The sequence below is a fragment of the Penicillium mononematosum genome, assembly GCF_028829835.1.
Source record: "Penicillium mononematosum strain IBT 11891 chromosome Unknown utg000003l:1.0-8172316.0:1.0-8177699.0, whole genome shotgun sequence".
NCBI lineage: Eukaryota > Fungi > Ascomycota > Eurotiomycetes > Eurotiales > Aspergillaceae > Penicillium > Penicillium mononematosum.
In genome coordinates, this window is record NW_026643273.1 from 7,260,847 (window position 1) to 7,282,695 (window position 21,849).

Sequence of the window (21,849 nt, forward strand, 5' to 3'; positions counted from 1 at the left end):
TACATAGATCCCACCAACGCCGTGATTAGACGCCCAGAAACTGCCAAGTGTCCCGCCCAGACACTCGGCCAGTAGAACCCCGCGAATGGCCCTCTCGGCATATAGCCAGTAAGATGAGCGAGTTCTCATACGGCTCGTATCCAATTGCATTAGCGCACGGCGTTGCAGTGCCTTAAAGTAGGACGGTCGTCCCAATAACCTCGCAGAGTAACTCCTCCACTTCACCTCAGGCAATAGGCTTTCCACGCCCCATCTCACAGCAAAGATGAACAGCATCAAAGCCCGATTCAAGAGGATGTCAATAGGTCGGACCGGGAAGGATCCCAATGCAAGTGGAAAGACAGACGCCGCAGCCTCGGCGGAGAGGACGCCAAACGAAGGCCGGAAGAATGCGCCAGCCAATTCCAATGCCGCGAATGTTGACAGTGGTCTCGCTGCCGCGCGGATGTTCATCAAAGACGAACGGGAGGGCAGTTTGGTGTTTACCATCCAGGTTGCGACCGCTTATCGCCCGCGCATCGCGGTGGATGTGCATCGGTTTGGCGAGGAAAGGGGACGGGCCCTATGGAAAGCTGGCCGGCTTGACGAAGATGTCGGGGGCGGAGCACGGGTTCGTGGAGGCGGAGCATCCGTCGTTTGGTATATAGAGCTACGCTACCTGGCACATTATATAGGCTTGAAGACAGCTAACTGCGACCAGAACTCTACCGAATCCAGAGTAAATACCTCCGCCGCCACTGCGAGAGCCCAAACGAGCTAAACGAGGAAGACTGCATCCTCTTCGACCCCGAAGCCTCACCGCTGTACGACCACGCCCATGTCAACGGGACGGTTACAGTCGAGGGCTTCGGCCTCGATCTCTGGAACGCCGAACTCGCACACGGCCGGATGCCCCAGCGGGTACACCCAAACCTCCTCCTCGAGGTTCCCGACCTAACCTTCGACCCGGCGACGCTGCTCTGCAGGATCGAGGAGATCCGATCCGGGACTGTGCCTGCCGATGACTCCGAGGAGGAAATCGCCGCGTTGGTTGAGACGGTTGGGAAGGCGGCGTGGGAGGGTATAGCGGGGTCGTGGGAAATGCAGGAGATGGGGCACAGCGAGCGCGTGCTCGAATTCCTATTCGCGTTTCACCACGAGCAGGAGGATCTTTCGGGCCGCTCGGTTATTGCCGAAACGATGACACGTTTCCACGAGGGCTCGTATGAGGGCGCGTGGGCCGACTGGATGCGCATGGTTATGGCGAGGGAGCTTGCGCTGCGGCTTGCCTCGGGGGCGGGGATGGGGATGCAAGGTGCCGGGGCTACGAAGGGGATATATGCTCGTTTCACGCGTGCGATCCTTGCGTCGTTGATTATCAGCGAACGGTGGTTTGCAAACACAAGGATCCACGTTGGCGGGCATGGCGCGCTCGCGCGGGAAGTGCAGGATGCCAAAGCGGCTGGCGTACCCGAACAGGATCGGCAGAAGGCACGAGAGCTGGTTCGTCTCGCAGAAGAGGCTACCGAGGCGAAGCAGTTTCAGCGTGCTGCGGTCCTCTTCTACGAAGCGCTCGCGATTAATCCGGCAAACTACGACACCGTCCAGGCGAGGGGCGAGTGGCTGCTCAGATTCCAGAACTACAGGGATGCAGCGAGGGATGCTGTGATACTGCAGCGACTGGACCTGGATCGTCCGGCGGGATATGTCCTCCTGGGCAGGGCATGCCTGGGCTACAAGAACTATCTCCGGGCGCAGGAGGCCTTCCGCGAAGCCGTGCCCCTCGCACACACATTCGACGAGAAGCTACCGATCCTCCAGGACATAGACAAAGCACAAGACGCGCTCGGCGCGGAGCTGAAGGCAATCGAGCAAGCCGCGAGCGAGAAAGAAAAAGCGGCGCTCATGCGCGCTCGGAGAATCGCAGACCTGGACCCCATGGGCCGAACGATCGCGCCGCGACCGGCTAAGCACGAGCAGCAGCTCGAGGGCCTGTTCCTCTTCGCAGAGCGGATGCAGTGGCCGTACCTTGAAGCCGTCCGGCGTTGCGCTAAGAAGGCCTGCGAGGACTGGCTTGCGTTGCACGAACCCATTTACCCTGTCCAGATGGACTGGCTCTTCGCCGTGATGCTCCCGGGCAAGCACTTCGCACACGTCCTCATGGCGATGCTGGTCCTCAGCACGCCGGCAATCCAAAGCGTGGGAATGGCGCCGAATAGCGAATGCGGCGTCGCGCTGCCCGAGTGCAGCTACTGGCGCAGCCGCTCAGTCCTCGGCCGCGTCCTCGGCTGCCTGCCTGGCGTCACCTCGCTCAACGGCTGGGTCGGCCCATGCCCAACAGCAACGTTGCACACGCAGACGGACGAGGAGGCCCCCGCGGCACACTGCCTCATCACGACGGTGGCGTTCAACCCGGCCTCTGCACTGCTCCCCCCGCCTTCTGCAGAGTCAACTAGAGACATCGTCATTGCGGGAAACCCGGACCTTGCGCCACTCTGGCGCGTCACAAACCAGCCGGAGATTTTCAACTTGCATCCTCCGCAACGGGACACCGCCGCGTGGGAACTACGCTCGCTGGATCTCCGCCGCGCCTATCGCTCCCACCAGTTCGAGCCTGGGGGTACCTGGCTCTGGAGCGCTTCTCTGGCTTTTAGACAGCCCGGGACGGGGAAGGAAATCACCTTCGCCTTGGAGCATACCCCCGTCTTTATCACCCTCCCGCCCTGCTCGCTTTCCGGTCAAGCAAGGGGCCATAAGATCCACCGCCGACAACTTGATGATTACAGGTTCCGGAACGTCTCGATAGATGAGATAGCGGAGGTAACACCGGAGTCTGTGGAAGAGGAGATCATTGTTATCAACGCATCTGCTCCCGGGGCCGAGGTGGTCGCGCGGGCGTGGTGTGCGCATGTTGCCAGGGCGGCCGTTGTTCGTAGGGCTGGGGGACCGTGCTTCTGTTGCACTGTTAAGGGGGCGGGGAGGCTTGGGTTGAGGGTGGGCGTCGTTATTTGGGTTTCCTAGGCCACTGGGAGTGGTTGAGGCATGCTAGTTTCCATCCGCATGACATCCGCGATTAAGCAGCAGTGTCAACATGTTCTTTGGTGGCCTAGGCTAGATGTAGAATAATTCCTGCCTCCCCATTGAGGCCCACTAGCATAGGGGATTCTCTGGCTCTTGGCAGCAGTTGCTATTCGGGGCCACATATAAACAGCTGAGATTTCTCCTTAATGTGCCACCCCGCAGACAAGGCGGGCTTGCTTGAACAACAATCTCGAATGGGCATGCATCCACTGGTACCCTGTAGTGGCGAAGCAATGGTAAGCTCAGCCTGGCAACGTCTTATTTTTCCTGCAAGGCTTGGGTGAGGGAGAACCTGATATACTTTCCGAAGCGCTTGCGGGCCAAAAAGCTTCCTTACTCTATAGAGACCAGTATAGTGCGTCGTGCTTGCTAGTTACATTCATCCCTCTATACTGTAAGCTACGGGGTATCTCTGATGACCCTTGCCATGTTTTGGCTGATCCTTTCTGTCAGGACGGTGAAAGCTGCCTGATCCGTTGGCGACTGGCTAGTTAATTCCCATTAATACTGGCCTTTTTCATAAGGCAACGCGTTTCTGTATTCAACAAGGTGGCTACTGTCTGTAAAGCGTAAATATATAAAGGACGGGACGGGAAAGGTGTATTTCCGGCTAACAGATTATCACTGAGAAATCAGGGAGCACCCAATCAGCACTCGCTGAGCAATACTCACTAAGCATTAGTCATTCTGCACGTGACTGAACTGAGCATGATCACTGATTTGATTCCGTGCTGACATCTACTTAGTGAGCCTGAGCCTGAGCACCCTCATAAAAGCGGCGGTAGATCGAATAGGAAAGCCCCACACGCCAGGGAAAATCCGGTACGTATAGGTACATATATATCAGGCCCTACTCTGCGCTGGGGGCCACAACTTTAGGGGCACGTGATGTGTTCACTGATGTGGCTGACCCTAATTGGTATATAGTTAATCACATACATATGTAGTTAGCAGCTGGGCAGCTTTTGTCAACTAGTACATCAACCCCGCCCCACCCTTCACACTCTGAGCCTGCAACGACAAGACATATGGGAATGCCATTTTTGCATGTGTATTGTGTATTAGAAACAGTCTAATGACTCTTCAACTATCTTCGAGAGCAGGAGCGCACGCGGAAGACGCAGACCCTACACAATCCCTCAATACAGCATTGAAGGATTTCCAGAATGCCTTGACAGAGGAGCAAAAACGAGAATTTCAAAAAAGCGCCACGACTCCAGATATTGCGAGCGTCATAGAGTTTGTCGCAGAAATCGATGCTAGAAATAGCAGCACGACGAGGAGGTGCGTGGCTCCACGGCTATGTACCTTCTTAGAGGCAACGCAACAGTTCACCGGTGTTGTGGACACATTCGTTAGCTCTAGTCCAATAGTGGCGGCCCTCGTCTGGGGAGGTGTGAAGACTGCTATATTGACGGCGAGCAATGTGGCCTCTTACTTTGACAAAGTAACGAGCATGATCATGCGCATCGGCAAATTTTCTCCGACATATCAACAATTTGGCCTACTCTATCCCGACTCTATCAGTCTCCAACGTGCCCTTTGTGACTTTTACGCCATCATTATCAATATGTGTGTCAAGATAATTCAAGTCTCCCGTCGAACCGCCCTCAAGCAAACTCTTTCGTCGATCCTAAGTCCTTTTGAATCCGAATTTAAGTCGTCCTTAGACCTGCTGGATGAAGCTACAAACAAGATAAACCTCGAGGTATCCCTCGCATCAAAGCAAGCAGACAAGGAAGCGAAAAAGCTGCTAGAATATGAAAGCCGAGAGAATTCAACATTCCGACCAAAAGTCCTAGGTTTCTACAAGAAATCACTGAAGCAACAAGCCGATGCAAGCGAGTGGCGAATAAAATTGAAAAAAGGGGAAATGGCGAAATTGAAGACAAGCATTCGAAACAACCTTTCTGCTATCAACCATGTCTCTCCTTGGAGGCAGACCATGAAGCAACGTGTTCCAACCACGGCTGAGTGGTTTCAGAAAGAGTCGGTCTTTGATGAGTGGAAAGACGACCCAAGAACCGCGATACTCTGGTGTTTAGGCACCATAGGCATGGGCAAGACAGTGCTAATGTCTAATGTGGTGGATCACTTGCAGTTACATGCGGCCCGCAAGAGGAATGAGACCGTATCCTATTACTTCTGCCGCCTTGACAATGAGGCATCTTTATCCGCGAGGAACATTCTCGGAAGCCTTGCTCGTCAAATACTCGATACTCAGATTGAGCAAAGCGAGTATGAAACTTTGCTCTCCTTGCAGGAGACCACCGAAGATATTAGCAGCGCGACCGACGTCGTTCGGTTCTTGTTATCTCATCTGCAGGCTGGCAAGGGTACGAAGTACTATGTTGTCCTGGACGGACTGGACGAATGTGATGGCAGTCAAGTTCAAGCACTGGCACAAGCTATGATTGAACTCTGCAGCAACTATATCGGTTTCAAAGTCATCTGTGCGGGTCGACCTGGTCTTGAAAAACGGTTCAAATCGACCGCACCGCAGTATAGAATCATGGTGAACGAGGAAAAAGTCAAGTCGGATATGGATCACTATATTACCGAGACCTTGTATAAGTGTCTGGACGATGAAGTTTTGACTCTCGGGGATCAAGCAATCGTCACAGAGATATACGACACCTTAAGGGCCAAATCAGACGGAATGTAAGTGTTAACGCCGCCTAAGCGAAGATATGTGTTAAGATAAGGCCATATGACCACGCAATCCAAAATGCTTTGCTAACATACTTTGAAAAACGTAGGTTCCTCTGGGCAAGCCTCTGTATCGAAGAGCTTTGCGCACAGAATTGTGATCATGACATCTTGGAAGCATTGAAGCAGCTTCCACACAGCTTGGCTGAGCTATATGATCGAAAACTCCGTCGTGTCCGAGAAGGAAGGGCCGCGGAGCAGGCAATGAAGCTACTACAATATTGCGGGGCAGTGAAGCGGCCATTGACAGTCACGGAATATCGAGAAGCCCTTAGTCTTTCCCTCGAACAAAAGTCCTTTGACCACACAAAGGTTCCCAACGACATGGATAGGATCATCAATGGCTGTTGCGGATTGACATTCGTTGATGAAGAGGAATACACCGTACACTATGTTCATCGTAGTGTGAAAGAATGTCTTTTGATCACGAACGGCCCACACACGGCGCAATTCGACATGGCAAGCGTCGACCGGAATTTTGGGTTCCTTTGTATGACGTACCTGGACTTCACCAACTTCAAGCGTCAGTTGACGAAATTTAAGAATGGTTCTGGTATACCTATCAAGCCCGTTCAGTTCGGTACTAGTACTCTTCCCACCCACTCTTCTAGAAGAGTTACTGGCCAGATGGTCCAAAGGATTCTTTCACGTCATCGCGAGCTGCGGCATTTCAGCACTCGAGAGGTAGAGAGGACGGCGCAAGAAATACTTGAAGATGAGAATTCTTCACGCCTGGAGCTAGAACTCCGGAAGCAAGGATTTCAGTTTCTCGAATACGCTAGGGCTTACTGGCACAGCCATCTGACTGATTTCACTCCCGATATGGACTGCAACATGTGGCGGTTGTTTCGCCGGTGCATAGAAGGCGATGATGTTCCTGCATATAGACCATGGGAGTCGGAGCAGCAGACCCACAACAAGAGAAATGATATACCAGAGGCTATACATTGGTTATTGGCCCATGAACATTACGCATTGCTTTTATACTATGCAAGACATCAGTCTCACGTTTTGTCGGAAGATGTGAAGAACGAAATTTTTCGCAGCGCCGACATTCACAATCGTTGTCAATACACTGAGGTGCTCGTCCGCTTCAAAGATACCATAGACAACTTGAATCATGCATTGTCATATGCTGCACTAGATGGATGCACTCGTTCCCTAACAATGTTGCTTCAAGCAGGGGCTGACATTGACGCTCAAGTAAATCACAGAACAGCCCTCCAAGCGGCAGCAGAACGAGGTCAGCTTGAAGCGGTGCAGACACTGCTAGCAGCAAATGCCGATGTCAACGCACCTCCTGCTGAATTTCTTGGCCAAACAGCTCTCCAAGCGGCCGCGGGCAAAGGCCATCTTAAAGTGGTGGAAGCACTTCTAGCGGCAAAAGCAGACGTTAACGCATCTCTTGCTAAAGGTGGCCAGACAGCCCTCCATATGGCAGCAAGAGGAGGTCACCTACATGTATTACAGGCACTGCTAGCAGCAGAAGCAGACGTCAACGCATCTCTTGCTGAAGGTAGACAGACAGCTCTCCATATGGCAGCAAGAGGAGGTCACCTACAGGTAGTACAGGCACTGCTAGCAGCAGAAGCAGACGTCAATGCATGCCCTGCTTTAGATGGCTTAACAGCTCTCCAAGTGGCCGCAGCAGGAGGCCATCTTAAAGTGGTGGAAACGCTTCTAGCAGCAAAAGCAGACGTTAACGCCGAAAATGGCGCCCAGACAGCTCTCCAAGCGGCCGCAGGAGGGGGTCATCTTAAGGTGGTGCAAACACTTTTAGCAGCAAAAGCAGACGTTAACGCTGAAAATGGCGCCCAGACAGCTCTCCAGGTGGCTGCAAGAGGAGGTCACCTAAAGGTGGTACAGGCACTGCTAGCAGCAAAGGCAGATGTCAACGCATCTCCTACTATATTTAGGGGTGAAACAGCTCTTCAATCAGCCGCAGGAGGGGGCCACCTTAAGGTAGTACAAACAACTTCTAACAGCGAACGCAGACGTTAACGCTAAAAATGACATCCAGACAGCTCTCCAAGCGGCCGCAAGAGGAGGTCACCTAAAGGTGGTACAGGCACTGCTAGCAGCAAAGTCAGACGTCAACGCATCTCCTACTATATTTGGGGGTGAAACAGCTCTTCAGGCAGCCGCAGGAGGAGGCCACCTTAAGGTGGTACATGCACTTCTAGCAGCAAAAGAAGATGTCGACAAAATTCCTGCTCGACGATTCGATCAAACAGCTCTCCGACACGCTCTCCAAGCAGCGCGAATAGGAGGTCACAGTAAGGTGGTAAGAGAATTGCTGGCAGCAGACGACAATGCAAGCCTCTCTAGGTTGGATGGTGAAACTGGTAGGAGGAGCCCTCTTTGACGTGGCAGAGAAATTGAAGTAGTCTGGCACGAAGGGATAACTGCTTCAGGCTATACCGACAGTGATCAGGCAATGCAATGTCTCATTTCCTGATGAAAGGCTATGCAAGGAGGAATGGAGATAGACAGTGATGTATGCCGAGCGAAGCCCTCACTGAGAGAGAGAAGAGAAAGGAAGAGAGAGAGAGAAAACGAGCTACGTGGTGGCCTCAGGCAGCCAACATTTCCGCTTGGTATGATTTCACATTAGTGTTACTGAACAAGAGTTCTCCGTAGGGGAATTTTCATTGAGATGTCTGATCACTGTAGAGAAGGCGAGGTGGAAAAGAACAATGTGTAAGATGGAGCTGTTGACTGAGGAGAAAGAGGAAGGAAGATCAACTATGTGTCCTACCTGCGATAGGCAGTAAGGCTGCTTCAACAATTACACAGAGATCGTCATGATCACAGTAGTTGGTTTGCTGAGCGCGTTGTGGCCGTTTGACTTGAGAGCTTGTGAAATCCATAACGCACGACGCGCGTAGATAGAGACTCGGCGAATTTAACAATAGCATGAGTCTCATAGGAACAAAGTCACAACTAGCCAATCAACACGAATGCGTACAGATTGTCGGAAATGAATGTCAGGGATACAACTCGAAGATCCGCTAGAATGCTAGTGCATCGAAGTGCCCTATCCTACAACCTGATATGAAGGAGGCCGCCACCAAGCCCTATTTTGACTACATATGGGTAATTTTATATCAATCCTGACCCTTTTTTCTGATTACTGATCCGTCAATACACCTAGGCACGATGTAGACTTCATTATGCATACCGGCTTTATTTCAGCTTATAACCCAGTTCATCTTATACAAGATGGACTGGATAGCTAAGATATGTGTATCTACTATAGGCCTAACTTTGAACCACACAGAATAACCACATGGAGATTAAAATATCGAACATTGATTCTTTTTTTAATACTTTTTTTGTGTTATCAACTTAAGTGCAACTTCATGTCGTCCGGGTACACATATGAACCCATAAAGATCCTATGAACCATAAAGATCCTATGAATCAAACGACAATAACAAGGATACATCTGTCACATTTCCCCACTCCAGAGATCCATCCATCGTCATCCTCTCATCACCACTTGTGCTTTTCCTTAGTCCCAGTTTGCGGAACCCAGGGCACCATTTGCTTTCCCAAGTAAGTAGACGACTCCTTGACCGTACCTGAACCACCCTGGCTGCGGTCGTTCGACGTGTTCGTGCGCTTGTCAAGACTGGCCGGACCTCTATTGTAGTAGCCCACAGCGTCGATCTTCTGAACGACGGTTTTGGCAAGCTGGAACATTGCGCCGATTCCCGAATGACCGACTTCGGCTCCGAGGGTACTCAGCTCTTGGTCTGCAGTAGAGGGGACGACATTCGCGACGTCTGCACCGAGGAGATCTGTCGCACACCAGGACTCATTGCGGTCACCAGGTTGGAGGAAGGAATTTGATTTCATTATGTCGTCCACTTTGCTGCTGACAATCGAGGCTTGCCACCACTGGTTTCCATCTTTGACCAGTTTCTCAAGCGGGACGTTCTGTAAAACCATGATACCCTGATCCAGAACGGAAGGGGTGGCAAGGAGCTCTTGAGTTTCGCTGATTTGGAGAAATATATCCTTGCTCTTTTGCGAGAGGTAAGAGTGACGGCTCCACCGTTCCATGAACACCTTGTCAACTTTGATCTTTGACACAGGAGGAACACGGACCAGCATACGAAGATGTTTATTGTTTGGCTCTATCTGGATGCTTTTCGCCATCATTCGTGCAGCTTCTTCAAGCTCTGGGTCAGCGCCCGTATTGTACTCGATAAAGCCTCGTACTCTGGCAGCTGCATCCCAGACTTGTGAAGGGAAACTCAAGTGCACCGTGCCCAACGAGACCTCAGGATAGCGGATCATAGCATCTCCATATTCATTGACTGAAACGACAATGGTCCTGTTCGGACCGACGCGGCACCAGAACTCGTACTTTACGCCTCGGTGGCTGTATTTTTGATCGAACAGGCGACTTTGGTTGACTTCCAAGTCGACGAGGAAGTCAATGTCCGCAGGAGATGAAGTCAAACGTTCGAAGAATGAAATCGGAGGTGGTGTCAAGTTATGCTCCGAGAAGAACAGCTGGTGAACTTCCTTGTAACTCATCTCCCTCTCTTTAGTTGAAGCTGGCAGGCTGGGCATGAACATAAGCCCGAACTGGATTTCCAGGCTCAACATTCCAGGAAAGCTGCCAACCGAATCAAGAATTGGTTGAAGGAAGCGAAATAGAGTCTCTGTTGACTCATGCATGTGCTTTTCTCTTGATGATTTCACAGTCGCCTTCGTGGGCAATGCAGTGCTTTTTTGTGGCTGTGCTTCTGTTGGTTTGGATCCTATTCTTCGCTGCCAGAAGTTAGAAATGGGGGCTTGAACTTTTTCCTTGTTCTCTGAGTTGGGCCCAACATTTTCCTTCCGCTGCAAGGCATTAGCAGTCTGAACTTCCTTCGTTGCCTTCCGCACTGCCTTGGTTACTTCATCCACCCATTGAAAGGTCTTGTCAGGAGGCCGTTGATGGAACATTGTCTCGTGGAATTCTCTTGTCTGAGCTTCATCTGAGACAGCCAGGTTTTCGGCAACCTCTGTTCCCGCATCTTGCTCACCATTTTCGGACTCGGATTGTTTCAAAGAGTCACGACCCAAGCGAGGGGAAAGCATATGAGGTGAGATATCAATGAGGTCAGGATGAAGAAAGGGCACTCTCTCAGTCCCCTGACCAGGGTGTTGGCGTTGCTGAGTATTATCGCGAGGAGCACTATCACGGGGAGCACTATCACGCGGAGCACTATCACGCGAGATAGAAGACAGAGCTCGAGGTGCAGGATCAACAATGCTAGCATCAAGAGGTAGCGCAATCTCCTCAATGCTAGAAATTTCCGGGGCAGGATTATCCTTGATCTGCCGAAGCAGGTATTCCAGCGCTACCTCATCGGCCTTGCTGCGGAATTCGCGAGCCTGTTCGTGTTTCTGTTTGTCTTCGGATGCGGCTCTCTCATCAGAAGAACTAGCAACTTCTGAATCAGGCAATGTCACACTTGTAACGAGCCCTGGTTGGAATGGTTCGCTAGTAACAGACGCTGGAGTTGTCGCACGGGGCACCATCGGACCTTGGGTTGGCTCAGGACAAGGAGAGACGTCGTGAGTTAGCTGAGGTTGCGTAGTTGTCTCGTTGATATTGGGCATATCGAAAATATCACCAGTTTCAGTAAAGGTGGCAGCCTCGCCATGCTGGAATTGGCCATGTTGAGCATCTGTAGACTGTTCCGGAAAACCACTCGATGAGGCCGTGGCCAGCGGATTGAACGCGGGAATGTGTTGAAAACCACTGTTGAGGCTTGTCACTTCGCAATCAAGATCAATCAGGTCTTCTGTTTCCTCTGGAGTGCGATCCGGCCGAGTGGATGTGGTGGTTGGCTGTTGATCCGTTATCTTTGGCTTGCTGGACACTTCGTCTATTCCGGTTTCCCTCGGGGTCTTGGCCGTCCCAAGCATTAGCTTTATCTCCCCCATCACTGAATCAACACTTCGCGCTGGAGGCTTCGTAATCACCTTCAAATTCATTGTCTCGGCTATGCCGAGGGCCCGGACCTGTCTATTGTTGGTGGTCGGCGCCGAGTGCTCAGCTTTGCTGCTTGGTTAGGAGAGATAGGCAAAATAGTTGCATTTGGCGTGTCTCCCGGCTGTTTGGGGGTCGCACTCGGAGAGGATAGAGCTGCGAGACGAGGTGTAGCAAGTGACTTTTGTTCCTCAGTAGAGGTAGAATATGTAGAAGAGACAGGACCGGTTGCCTCAGACATTGTTCCCGATGTTTGAGAAGCTGCATTTGGAGCAGTGCAGTCGGTCGGCCTACGAAGAAGACTAATGGGTCCTTTCTGCTGAGACAGTGAGACAGATGAACCGGTTACCTGTTGCTTCCTGTTTCTCTCCACATAGCTGAGTCTACCAAACATGGAGGTACTTGGTCCACGAGGGGTGTCTGTTGGCTTTTCTTGTCGAGACTGGCTAGAGGTTGCTACGGTTCCATCTGGTAGCATAACCACGCGTCCTTTGACGCCTGCGGGATTGGGCTTGAACGGACCAGCCTGTCTCCGGTCCAGTGGCACAGAAACGCTGGGCTCAGGCTTGGGCGCAACAAGCTTAGGGGAGGTGGGCTGGTCTTCCAGTGGTCTTTTTGTATGACTTTCGGTTGCCAATGGCCGTTTATCGACACCCCGAGAGATCCATTTGTCGACATCCTTTGCCTTGCCAGTAGATAGATACGGGTGCCGAGAATCGCTCTTCTCATGAGAGGTCTCACCTTTAGGCGCAAGATGCTGGTCAATTTTCGCTAGAGGGGGTTCGGCTTTCCGACCGATCTCTGGGAAATGATAGTCTTCCCAGTCTCGGGTAATTCTCGCATCTTTCAGGGGCACTTGCGGCGGCTGCCGAAGTTTCCGAAGTGGACGGAACTCATTGGCAAATTCGTCGAATTCGCAGACCACCAGGGTCATTATCTTTGGGAGACGAAGAGAGGCATTTCGGTCAATTAAAATGCGCCCCAAGGCAGTGGCGCTGATCTGCGAATATGCCATGATGCGAAAGGTAGCATCTTCTCGCTTCGGAGTGAAGATAATCACCCCTCGGTTTGGGTTCTCAATGAGATCCTAGAAAATATTAACATAGAGGACTTGGAAAAAGAAGACTCAGGACCATACCAAACATTCTTCAAGGGAGTCGAGTATATCCATTGCCTCATCGATGTGGTCCATGTGTTGTGCAGAAATACGGAGCCCTCGAGCTCCCTGCACTTTGATTTGTGTTTTCGTCATTTTGGAAATACGAAGTAGGAGAGGGCCCGAGGCATGAGAGATTGGACCCAATCCCGCCTGCGAGGGATACCAGAACTTGACAATGGATCCATCGTCAGTGGGTTGTGTCGGCATAATATCCTCCACTAGGGTTTCCACCTTTGGCTGCGCATCGCTTCCATAGCCAGGGAGGGGATTGCGATCGAAGTAGGTCGAGGCTGGAAGTTGACGAACTCTGGGCATCTTGAGTAGAGCACACGTTAGTACAATATAACTTGGATGTTAGGGATGCATCTCCACATACCTCAAGTAGATCATCGTCGCGGTGCTCTTCGATATAGCTTGCAAGGAGCGACGTGATTTGGACGTCAAGTTCCTCATCGAACTGACCAGTGACGACCAAGATCTGGGTAGGGGTTAGCAAAGCCACCATTGTAAATAGTGTACAAAACCCACATGTTTATCACGTTGATACTCGACCTTGATCGAAGCACCGGGATTCAATGCCCTATAAAAAAGTCAGTTTTCGTTAAGGTGAATTTGCATAAGTAATATGGCATACTTGAGCTTATCTCGGATTTCGGGGATCTATATCGAGTCTAGTCAGTCCCGGCCATGCAGAATGACAAGTATGCGGATGGTAGGCTTACCCCTTGATCCTCCAGTGACCACATTGAAGTCAAATAAAGGGTCCGGTTGTTAGCCATCTTGGTGCCGTTTGGGAGCTTTGAGTGGACTGGCGTGATGATGCGGACTTGGATGGATTGAAGATTAAAGTAGGACGGAGGTAAATGAATTGGAGCCGGACGTCAGTCGGACGGATGCGAATAAATTGGGGACGGAATGCCGGGCCTTCAATTGATTTGAAGACGGGGATTAGAATGAAAAATGAATGGAAGCAATTCCGCAAGAGGTAGATCGATTGACCCCGGGAAAGCGACAATCGATTAAGTAAGAGGCTGGTGAAAGCAAATCGATTACACAAGGCTAGGAAAACAGCGCCTAGACAATCGATTGATAGAGCACACCGTAGTTAACGATGCATATGAGACAGAGATGAAGATGGCGGAGGAAGAGCGGCGAAGGGCGACGAAGAGAGAGGAAGCGGGGGGGTTGAAGTAAAAGTCGAATGAGATACGGTTCCTATTATGGCAGCGGCAATGTTCAAGCCTTTGCGAATGGAAGGAACAATCGGAGTCTCGGCGTCTATCAACTTTGGAAGTCAGTGGCAGGCAACGCTGCGTGAAAACGCGGTGCTATCTTAGATCTAGGACGATGAGATTGAAATACAATTCATGGAAGATGCAGGGTATGTATAGAACAAAGCAAAGCAAAGTAGAAAGAGTATAAATTTCAGAGTTAAGCATAATAAAACGCCCATAAGTTCTAGGCCGAAAGGAAATAGGTAGCCACTCCTTAATGGTGTCTTTAACATAAGCAAGAATCAAGACTTGCCATAATGTCCACGGTGTAATCATATCCAGGCAAAATAATGCAGGTCATCAAGCGTCATATCTAACAGGGGGATAACAGTACAACATTGAACAGGGAAAAGTGAAAATGCAGGTGAAAGTAAGAAATACAAAAATCAAGGGATACACGACCGAATTGAACTCTGCCACGGGTATCTGCTGCAAAGGGAAACAAAACGCCATGCACCGGCCAACAATGGTCTATGAGAAACGAAGAGGAGTGGTGGGTAGGGTGTGGGTGGTCAAGACATGGGAGCGAGTGCGAAGGTGAAATCGGGGCGGGAAAATGAAGTTGGAGGGCGGTCTGTGGTTTGGCGGTAAGTATTGAGGGGTCCGAGCAGAAAGCAGAGAGAGGAAGAGGATGCTGATAGACAATTCGCATGACTGGGGTTGAGGTTTGGCACAAACAAGAGACAAGAGACAACGCTCGGATTATTCCGTGCTTTGTCGACTTTCATTGAGTCGGATCGCCCATTTCATTTCTGTCTCGGTCTCCTTGAGCTGAGCAAGAACCCCAGCGATCATATCGTTATTGGATTTGGCCGACTCAATCGTGTCGCGGAAGTCGTTATCCTTCAGTTCCTTATACGCAGAGTGCTGAGCGAGCAGCTTCTCATAAGATTCCTTGAGGGAGTCGAATTCCCTGTTCTTCTGATCTGCAAGAACCTCCAGCCGCTCAGTAGAGTGTATATGTGTTTTCTGCGCATTGGCGATAGTCGTGAACTCGGACCAGATGGCATTGATGCGTTTTGTAAACTCCGCCTTGTCGCGTTTTGTCGTGCTGGACAGCACCTCGTACTGTGTCTCGTAGTGCTTGGCGATCTCTAGTGACCGGGCTTGTTCACGGTTGTGGTTCTCGCGCTCCTCACGCATCATCTGGTTAATCTGGTTTGCGTCCATTTCCGCTTCCTCCCGCTTGCTGCGCTCATGCTGGAGCTCTGTTCTTAGTTCATCTAGCTTCCGGTCTTTCCGTGCAATTGAGTTGAGGTTGGTCTCGTTGACTTGTTCAAGGTTCCGTAGGCGCTCGTTCATGTTTTGTTGCTGGATCTTGTACGCCTCGTTCGTTCTTTGGTACTCCTCCGCACGGGACTTGTAGAGTGTACATTCACGCGTTAAACGTGCTATTTCCTCCTGGAGATTGTGGATAACACGGCCTGATTTCCCTGTCGCTGCGTGGCCGACTGCTGACCATTCTGATGTGGGGGGATCGCCATTACTCGTCTCGGCGGGGGTCGCGGAGGGGTTCGGATGGTTCGAAGGAAACGAGGAGGCTGGAGTATAGTCACCTGGAGGGCGGGGATTGTAAGTTTGAGATATAGAGGGAGTAGGATCGGGATTACCAACCATTCTGGCCTTCGGCGGCTGGTTCGTCGAGGAATCCGTTATGCTGGTGCATATTCAATTGTGTGTCCACATGCGGGAGCTTGACTTGCGGTGCTTCTGCACGGATAGGGGGGTCAGCAGCAATCGGTATAAGATTTTTGCTAGGGCTGAGACGCTTCATGACCCGTTTGAAGCCCCCCCATGGTGACCGCCCGCGCCTGTCATGAGGAACCGGATGGGAAGAGCAAGATGGGAGTAAAAGCCAGTGGGCCTGTGAAGGGAAAGGCTCATACCAATATTAGAAGCCAATTGAGCTATGATGCGAGGTCGTTGTCTTATGATTTCGCTTATTCAGCTAGACATCGCAAGGGAGACCTCAGATCAATAAAGGCGCTGTCTCATGCGATCATCAAAGATCATCGGAGACTAAAACAAAATGATGCAGAATATTCCAAAACAATGAAGTAGCGGTAAGAAGAGTTGAAGTTGGGAAGATCGGTCATGGTTCTTTGTGGTCCAACTCCGCGTCTGTGACGGAATGCCATGGCGCTAGCGGAGAACGACAGGTCTTGTTTTCTTTCTTTGCTTTTTCTTCGTGTTTCGGTCTTGGTTCCCATTTCTGATGCATTGAATATGCTAAAAGTAATTGATTGCTTTCTCAATGCCTCAAGCCACCTATATATCAACGATATCCAGGGGTATTCTATATACAGGAAGTTATACCAGTTTTCCGCAACTCCACCAAAACACCCAGTCCAAAGATGAGACCGACAACGCCAAAACAGATGAATGAACTAGACAAGGTAGGCCAACAGACCGACAATACCCATTACCAACTGCACGGAGTATTGCGGGATAGAAGCAGCGCCAGTCTGCGCGCTTTCGGTGGAGGATGCTTCTTTGCCATGGACAACCTCAGTGCGGGTAGCCCTCAAGCTGTCCGAGGAGCTGGCAGCGGCAGAGCTAGAAGGGCTGCCAGATGGGCTACCAGATGGGCTGGCAGCAGAGCTTATGAGGGCCTTGCTGGCAGTGCTAGTCATTGTGGTCTGGGTTCCTTGGGTTGACGCGGTAGTACCACCAGTGGTCTGGGTGTTAGAGGCGGTAGTGCTGCCAGTGGTTGCAGCAGTAGTGGCAGCAGCGCCAGTTTCAGAGGTGGTATCCTTAGCTTCGGGGAGCGCAGCGGCGGGGTTGCTACCCCCCTTCAGCAGAGCGGTATAGTTTGTCTGGTCTTTCTGTTTGATTTGGAAGGCGTATGTATCGTCCTTTTTGACAGAGTCGTCAGGGATCCAGGTGAAAGTGCCCCCATTGGCCTGGCCAGTGATCGGCTTGACGTCCTGCAGATTGCCCGCGTTACCTTGGCGGAGGAGGATGGTCACAGGCTAAATGGGGTCAGTTTTTTATGATTGAACATCAGGGGAGATTTGTGTTACCTCATCAGGAGTAGCACCAGTCCATGTGAGGGTGACCGGCTTGCCAGGTTCGAGGGGCTCCTTGGGCCAGGAAGTGAAGGATAGAGGGTCGGCGGCGAGACCAAGGGACACAAGGGAAGCCGTGACGGCGACAACACTCTTGGAGAAATGCATTGTGATTAAAGAAAGTCAATAGAGGGTTTGCCTTTAATGAAAGTGATGTGGTATTAGAACAATTGTGTGATATTCGCGTAGTAGGTGAGCTGGGACGGAGAACGCGATACAACTTTTAAGAAATTCGGTGGCGCATCGCGATTCTTAACTGGCGGCAAGAATTGCCTGGATCTCTCCAAGCCCCACAGAAGTGACATTGGAAGTCGCTTGTTGGTATTCTAATGCTGAGACCAAAGGGCGTTTTGGGAGAATGTTGCATTCCGATAGCCCTAATAGTGAAGCATCAACACGCCTAAGGAAGCATGTCGTCCACCTTGGTTGGGGAATGCCTGCTAGCAATTGGGAATTCTTGAGACGAATTTAGTTTACGACTTTGCCTGGGAAAGTTGCAATGTTTTTGTTGCAGAGTATGGGAGTCATACTGTCACCCCAATATCATCGACCGAACTGACTCGGTGACTGCGGCTTGGTTTCACTTTCTAATAGTGGCTGAAAGCCTGCAACAATGGTTCAGCAATAAAACAAAAAGCTCATAACTCATCGATGAGAAGACTGAACTCCCATGGCCCAATAACATGACTCGCCGGGAAATGCTAGAATGCCATCCCTTTCCGGTTTGTTTTGGTGGGGACTAGTCTATAGGGCTATGGCGATCAACAAGATCATCTCTTACACCCCATAAAGCATTTCTCGAGCCTTTTTCTATAATGGATCTCATACCAAGGGGTGCCATATGCTTAGTGGTATGATCTGGAGGTTGGGGTAAATTGATCGCCATCCATACAGCACGGGGAATACCGGATCTTTCCCAGCCTTCCACTCAGTCATCTGTTTATATCGATAGAGTTCAAGCCGTAAGCTTATATGGATAGGAAATGATATTACCAATGTCAATAATATCGCGGAGTAAATTGAATCCGAAGGAATGTAGAGGACTGAATGTTGCGGGATTAAAAAATATATATCTGACTTTGATCACCACAACATAAGCAGGAACTGAATTGGCTTCATCCACCTATGATAGTTATAGAGCATCGATTACTCCCAAAACCTATAAAGTATGTTATACCTGTCATTGATTTGCTACGGAGTATATGTTGCAGAGTTGTCCTGGAACAGTTGCCGCGACGTGTATATATCGAATGTCTACTTTCTGTGTTGGGACCGCTAGGGTTAGACTTGCAGCAAGGGATCTGTTGGTAAACGATCATTCCTTTTCCAGGCAGGGATACGACTATACCCCACAATATCTAATTGCTTGGTGTAACTTCATTGTTAAACAAATTGAATTGGTATACGCTGATATATGAACCCTCAGAACTCCCACAAATTCCGCATGAAACACCCTGGACCAGAGTCCACACCACCATCTTCCTCTAGTAGACGATCTGTGAAGATACGCTTGGGAATCTGGTACTCGACGACAGGAATCTTCTTGAGATTCCTCTCTTCCACTCCAAGGTCTGCAGTTACCATGCCGGCATATGTGTGATCAAGGAAATCTTCCAAACTGTATGCTTGCTTTGTGAACTGCTCGGAGATGATCCGTGCAATGGCCGCAACGTTGGGGTGGAAGTGGGATTGAAGCGTCACGATCTCCCAAAGACTGCTCTCAATAGCGTTGGTCATGAGGGGATCGGACTCGTTTGGATCGAACGGATCGTCCATGCCTTCTTTTTCCACCTGTGCCAGGAGATCCTTATCCCGAATAGATCGATGCATCATGAATGTAGTTGTGGGGTGATTTTTGAAAAAGTTGTACATGAACGGAACGATCACCACAATAGCCGGGGGAGGAGCGTTCAGTGCAAGACGAGCGAGACGCTTGATGAAGCTGGCCACCAATGTGGACGGGAGATGGGTTGAGGACAAGAAGGTGTTCAGCAATCGGAAGAATCGTGATCTGTGCTTTGAGTGCAGCAGCTCGGAGTCTAGGAGAGAGTACAGCTTGGTGTAGAATTGAGGGTAGTCCAGGTTCTTTTCCTGGATCAGGTAGAAGAGACCAGACAGTGCGAGGAGAGATGTCGCACCTCCGACATTGTATGAGTCCGTCAAGAAGTCCATCAGCAGTTCCGGTCGGTTGAACCACGGCTCGATGTTATGCACCATCATACGCAGCAGGCTTTTGCGCTGCGACTGCGAGAGGTTGTTTCGTAGAATGGCCAGCCATGCCTCCTGCGCCTGCTTCCTGTGGGAGTTTGCCGAAACTAAGCGCTTATTCTTGGTATCACGTTTCGCGTAGAAGTTCTCGAACTTGTGTTCCGGTCCAGGTACCTCATCGCAGGTCTGAAGGATCTTAATCAGAATTTCAAGGATTTCGGGGGATCGTGTGGTAGATGCATAGTCACTGGTATAAATTTAGTCACAAGTCTCGATAGCAGGAAAAAGGTACACATACGCCATCTGTGTGAAAGTGTAATATCTCACATCCTCATACTCCTTCACAAACTTGGCTACGGCTTCGGACTGCAGATCCTCGCCGTTGTGGGCCTCAATGATGGCCGCAAAGATATCCTTGAAGAAACCCGTTGACCAAACATTATTCTCGGCACCTGGGATATGAGCGAGACGTTCCTTGACAATGCGCATGCTCAGCGTCAGAGCGGCAATCTAGAGATCGTCAGTAATAGTAACCCCCGCCAGATCAGGGCACACATACCTGAGAGGCAGCATCTGCCTCGCGCATGATAGCCACAAGAGCATTCTGATAATCAAGGCAACGCTCCTTCAACCATGCCACAATGATCTTCTCGTTCTCGGCGGCGCGGCTTGACTCGGTCAAATTTCCTCCGGCGATCAATCGGCTGAACACACGGCAAAGAGAGACGGCCACAGCCATCTCGGGGTTCTCAGCCGACTTCTCGACATTGAGCATGGAGAGGAGAGTCGCAATATTGTTATAGCCCTTCCGCGACTCCGCAATTTGATTCTCTAGCTCTTGAATAGTAGACAGTTTCTCGGCGAAATTGTCATCGGCGACAGCGCGGCGTTTGGAGGATGGGCCGCTGGCATTCTTGCCACTCTTGCGCTTCTTAGAGCTCGAATCCGTAACAAGTGCAGGCATTTTGGGCAGGTGTCTTGTAATGCGTGAATAGTTTATCTGCAACTTTTTTTTATCGTTTGGACCATCCCGGAAGCTGGTTTTTCCGAGGAACGGAATCACCGCCCGAAACGGCTAGCGTCTTCACCTCCTAGCCATCCCGAACCTCAAGTCTCCTCAATTCCGTTCACCCACCCCATTGACCAAGACTCTTCCATCTGCAACAATGGCTTCGCGTCTTGCTAAGAGCGCCATTGGTACGCTTTTTACGAACCTCGACCGTCTGATCGACTCGATGCCTTTAGTTACTAACTCACCTTAGGCGCATCCCGACTCCGGCCGGCTCTTCCCGCCCGTGGTGTCCCTGCCGTCACTGCCAACCTGACCTCCTCTCGTCAGGCCTCCAACGTTCCCGCCGAGGAGCCCGCTAAGAAGGCGCAGTCGATCCTGAACGCCGTCCCCGGTAACTCCCTGGTCACCAAGACCGCTACCCTGTCTGCCGCCGCCGGTCTGTCCATCGCCGCCATCAGCAACGAGCTGTACGTCATGAACGAGGAGACCGTCGCTGCTTTCTGTCTGCTGTCTGTCTTCACCGCTGTTGGCAAGTACGGTGGTCCCGCCTACCGCGAGTGGGCCGAGGGTCAGGTCCAGAAGCACAAGGACATCCTGAACGCTGCCCGTGCCGACCACACCAACGCTGTCCAGCAGCGTATCGACACCGTCTCCCAGATGTCTGGCGTTGTTGAGGTTACCAAGCAGCTCTTCGCTGTTTCCAAGGTAGGAATACTCGGTCGCGTACGTTGAGATTTGGGTTGTTGACAGTTCGTTTCAGGAAACCGCCCAGCTCGAGTCCCAGGCCTACGAGCTCCAGCAGCGCACTGCCCTCGCTGCCGAGGCCAAGCAGGTCCTCGACTCGTGGGTGCGTTACGAGAACCAGGTTAAGCAGCGCCAGCAGCGTGAGCTTGCCGAGTCCGTCATTGCCAAGATCCAGAAGGAGCTTGAGAGCCCCAAGGTTCTCCAGCAGATCCTTCAGCAGAGCGTTGCTGATGTTGAGCGTGAGTTCTCCACCATCTGACCTTTACATAGAATAGTGCTAACAAGTTCTAGGCATCATGGCGTCCAAGGCCCTGTAAATGGGCTTAGTAGCTCACTGCATTCGGCATTGTGTACAAAACTATAAGGGCTATTTGCATCTGCCGAGTTAGACCTTGCAATACCATTTTGATTCTTACTCTATAATCGGACACGCATGGTTTCATGACATGTTCTCAAGCGTGGGTTTCGGAAATGCCCACCGGCTGATGTCTGACATATGAATCTGTTTGGGTCAGTTTCATCGTAGAACACTTTGACCAGAATATGATACGAAGAGATTCTCAAGAGTGTCCATTGATTGTAGGTGACTGGTACCACTCTAGAGCTATGTAGTATGTACT

At 50.9% G+C, this 21,849-nt stretch overlaps 7 protein-coding genes across 7 annotated transcripts; 3 read left to right on the forward strand and 4 right to left on the reverse strand.

Annotated features, from left to right (window-relative positions):
- Nucleotides 1-265: 265 nt before the first annotated feature.
- N7519_007770 (tetratricopeptide repeat protein) lies at nt 266-3,000 on the forward strand (the record flags this gene model as incomplete). The annotated part of the gene is made up of 2 exons (XM_057294546.1): nt 266-610; nt 718-3,000. The coding sequence occupies 2 exons, from the start codon at nt 266-268 to the stop codon at nt 2,998-3,000; spliced, it is 2,628 nt and encodes an 875-aa protein (XP_057149357.1).
- Nucleotides 3,001-4,135: 1,135 nt separating this feature from the next.
- N7519_007771 (ankyrin repeat domain-containing protein) lies at nt 4,136-7,770 on the forward strand (the record flags this gene model as incomplete). Its single annotated transcript, XM_057294547.1, has 2 exons — nt 4,136-5,721; nt 5,820-7,770. The coding sequence occupies 2 exons, from the start codon at nt 4,136-4,138 to the stop codon at nt 7,768-7,770; spliced, it is 3,537 nt and encodes a 1,178-aa protein (XP_057149358.1).
- A 1,494-nt stretch (nt 7,771-9,264) lies between these two features.
- Nucleotides 9,265-13,702, reverse strand: N7519_007772 (uncharacterized protein; the record flags this gene model as incomplete). The annotated part of the gene is made up of 7 exons (XM_057294548.1): nt 9,265-11,831; nt 11,906-12,851; nt 12,903-13,238; nt 13,300-13,401; nt 13,452-13,503; nt 13,558-13,583; nt 13,646-13,702. 7 exons carry the CDS (start codon nt 13,700-13,702, stop codon nt 9,265-9,267), a joined length of 4,086 nt encoding a protein of 1,361 aa, XP_057149359.1.
- Nucleotides 13,703-14,899: 1,197 nt separating this feature from the next.
- N7519_007773 (uncharacterized protein) lies at nt 14,900-15,971 on the reverse strand (the record flags this gene model as incomplete). The annotated part of the gene is made up of 2 exons (XM_057294549.1): nt 14,900-15,753; nt 15,812-15,971. 2 exons carry the CDS (start codon nt 15,969-15,971, stop codon nt 14,900-14,902), a joined length of 1,014 nt encoding a protein of 337 aa, XP_057149360.1.
- Nucleotides 15,972-16,584: 613 nt separating this feature from the next.
- N7519_007774 (GPI anchored serine-threonine rich family protein) lies at nt 16,585-17,373 on the reverse strand (the record flags this gene model as incomplete). Its single annotated transcript, XM_057294550.1, has 2 exons — nt 16,585-17,169; nt 17,221-17,373. 2 exons carry the CDS (start codon nt 17,371-17,373, stop codon nt 16,585-16,587), a joined length of 738 nt encoding a protein of 245 aa, XP_057149361.1.
- A 1,314-nt stretch (nt 17,374-18,687) lies between these two features.
- Nucleotides 18,688-20,437, reverse strand: noc4 (ribosome biosynthesis protein NOC4; the record flags this gene model as incomplete). Its single annotated transcript, XM_057294551.1, has 3 exons — nt 18,688-19,720; nt 19,772-19,983; nt 20,033-20,437. 3 exons carry the CDS (start codon nt 20,435-20,437, stop codon nt 18,688-18,690), a joined length of 1,650 nt encoding a protein of 549 aa, XP_057149362.1.
- A 115-nt stretch (nt 20,438-20,552) lies between these two features.
- On the forward strand, nt 20,553-21,660 carry atp4 (F1F0 ATP synthase subunit 4; the record flags this gene model as incomplete). Its single annotated transcript, XM_057294552.1, has 4 exons — nt 20,553-20,670; nt 20,736-21,190; nt 21,246-21,468; nt 21,521-21,660. Coding segments are annotated over 4 exons (822 nt in total), but the record flags the coding sequence as incomplete, so codon positions are not given.
- Between the last annotated feature and the right edge of the window lie 189 nt (nt 21,661-21,849).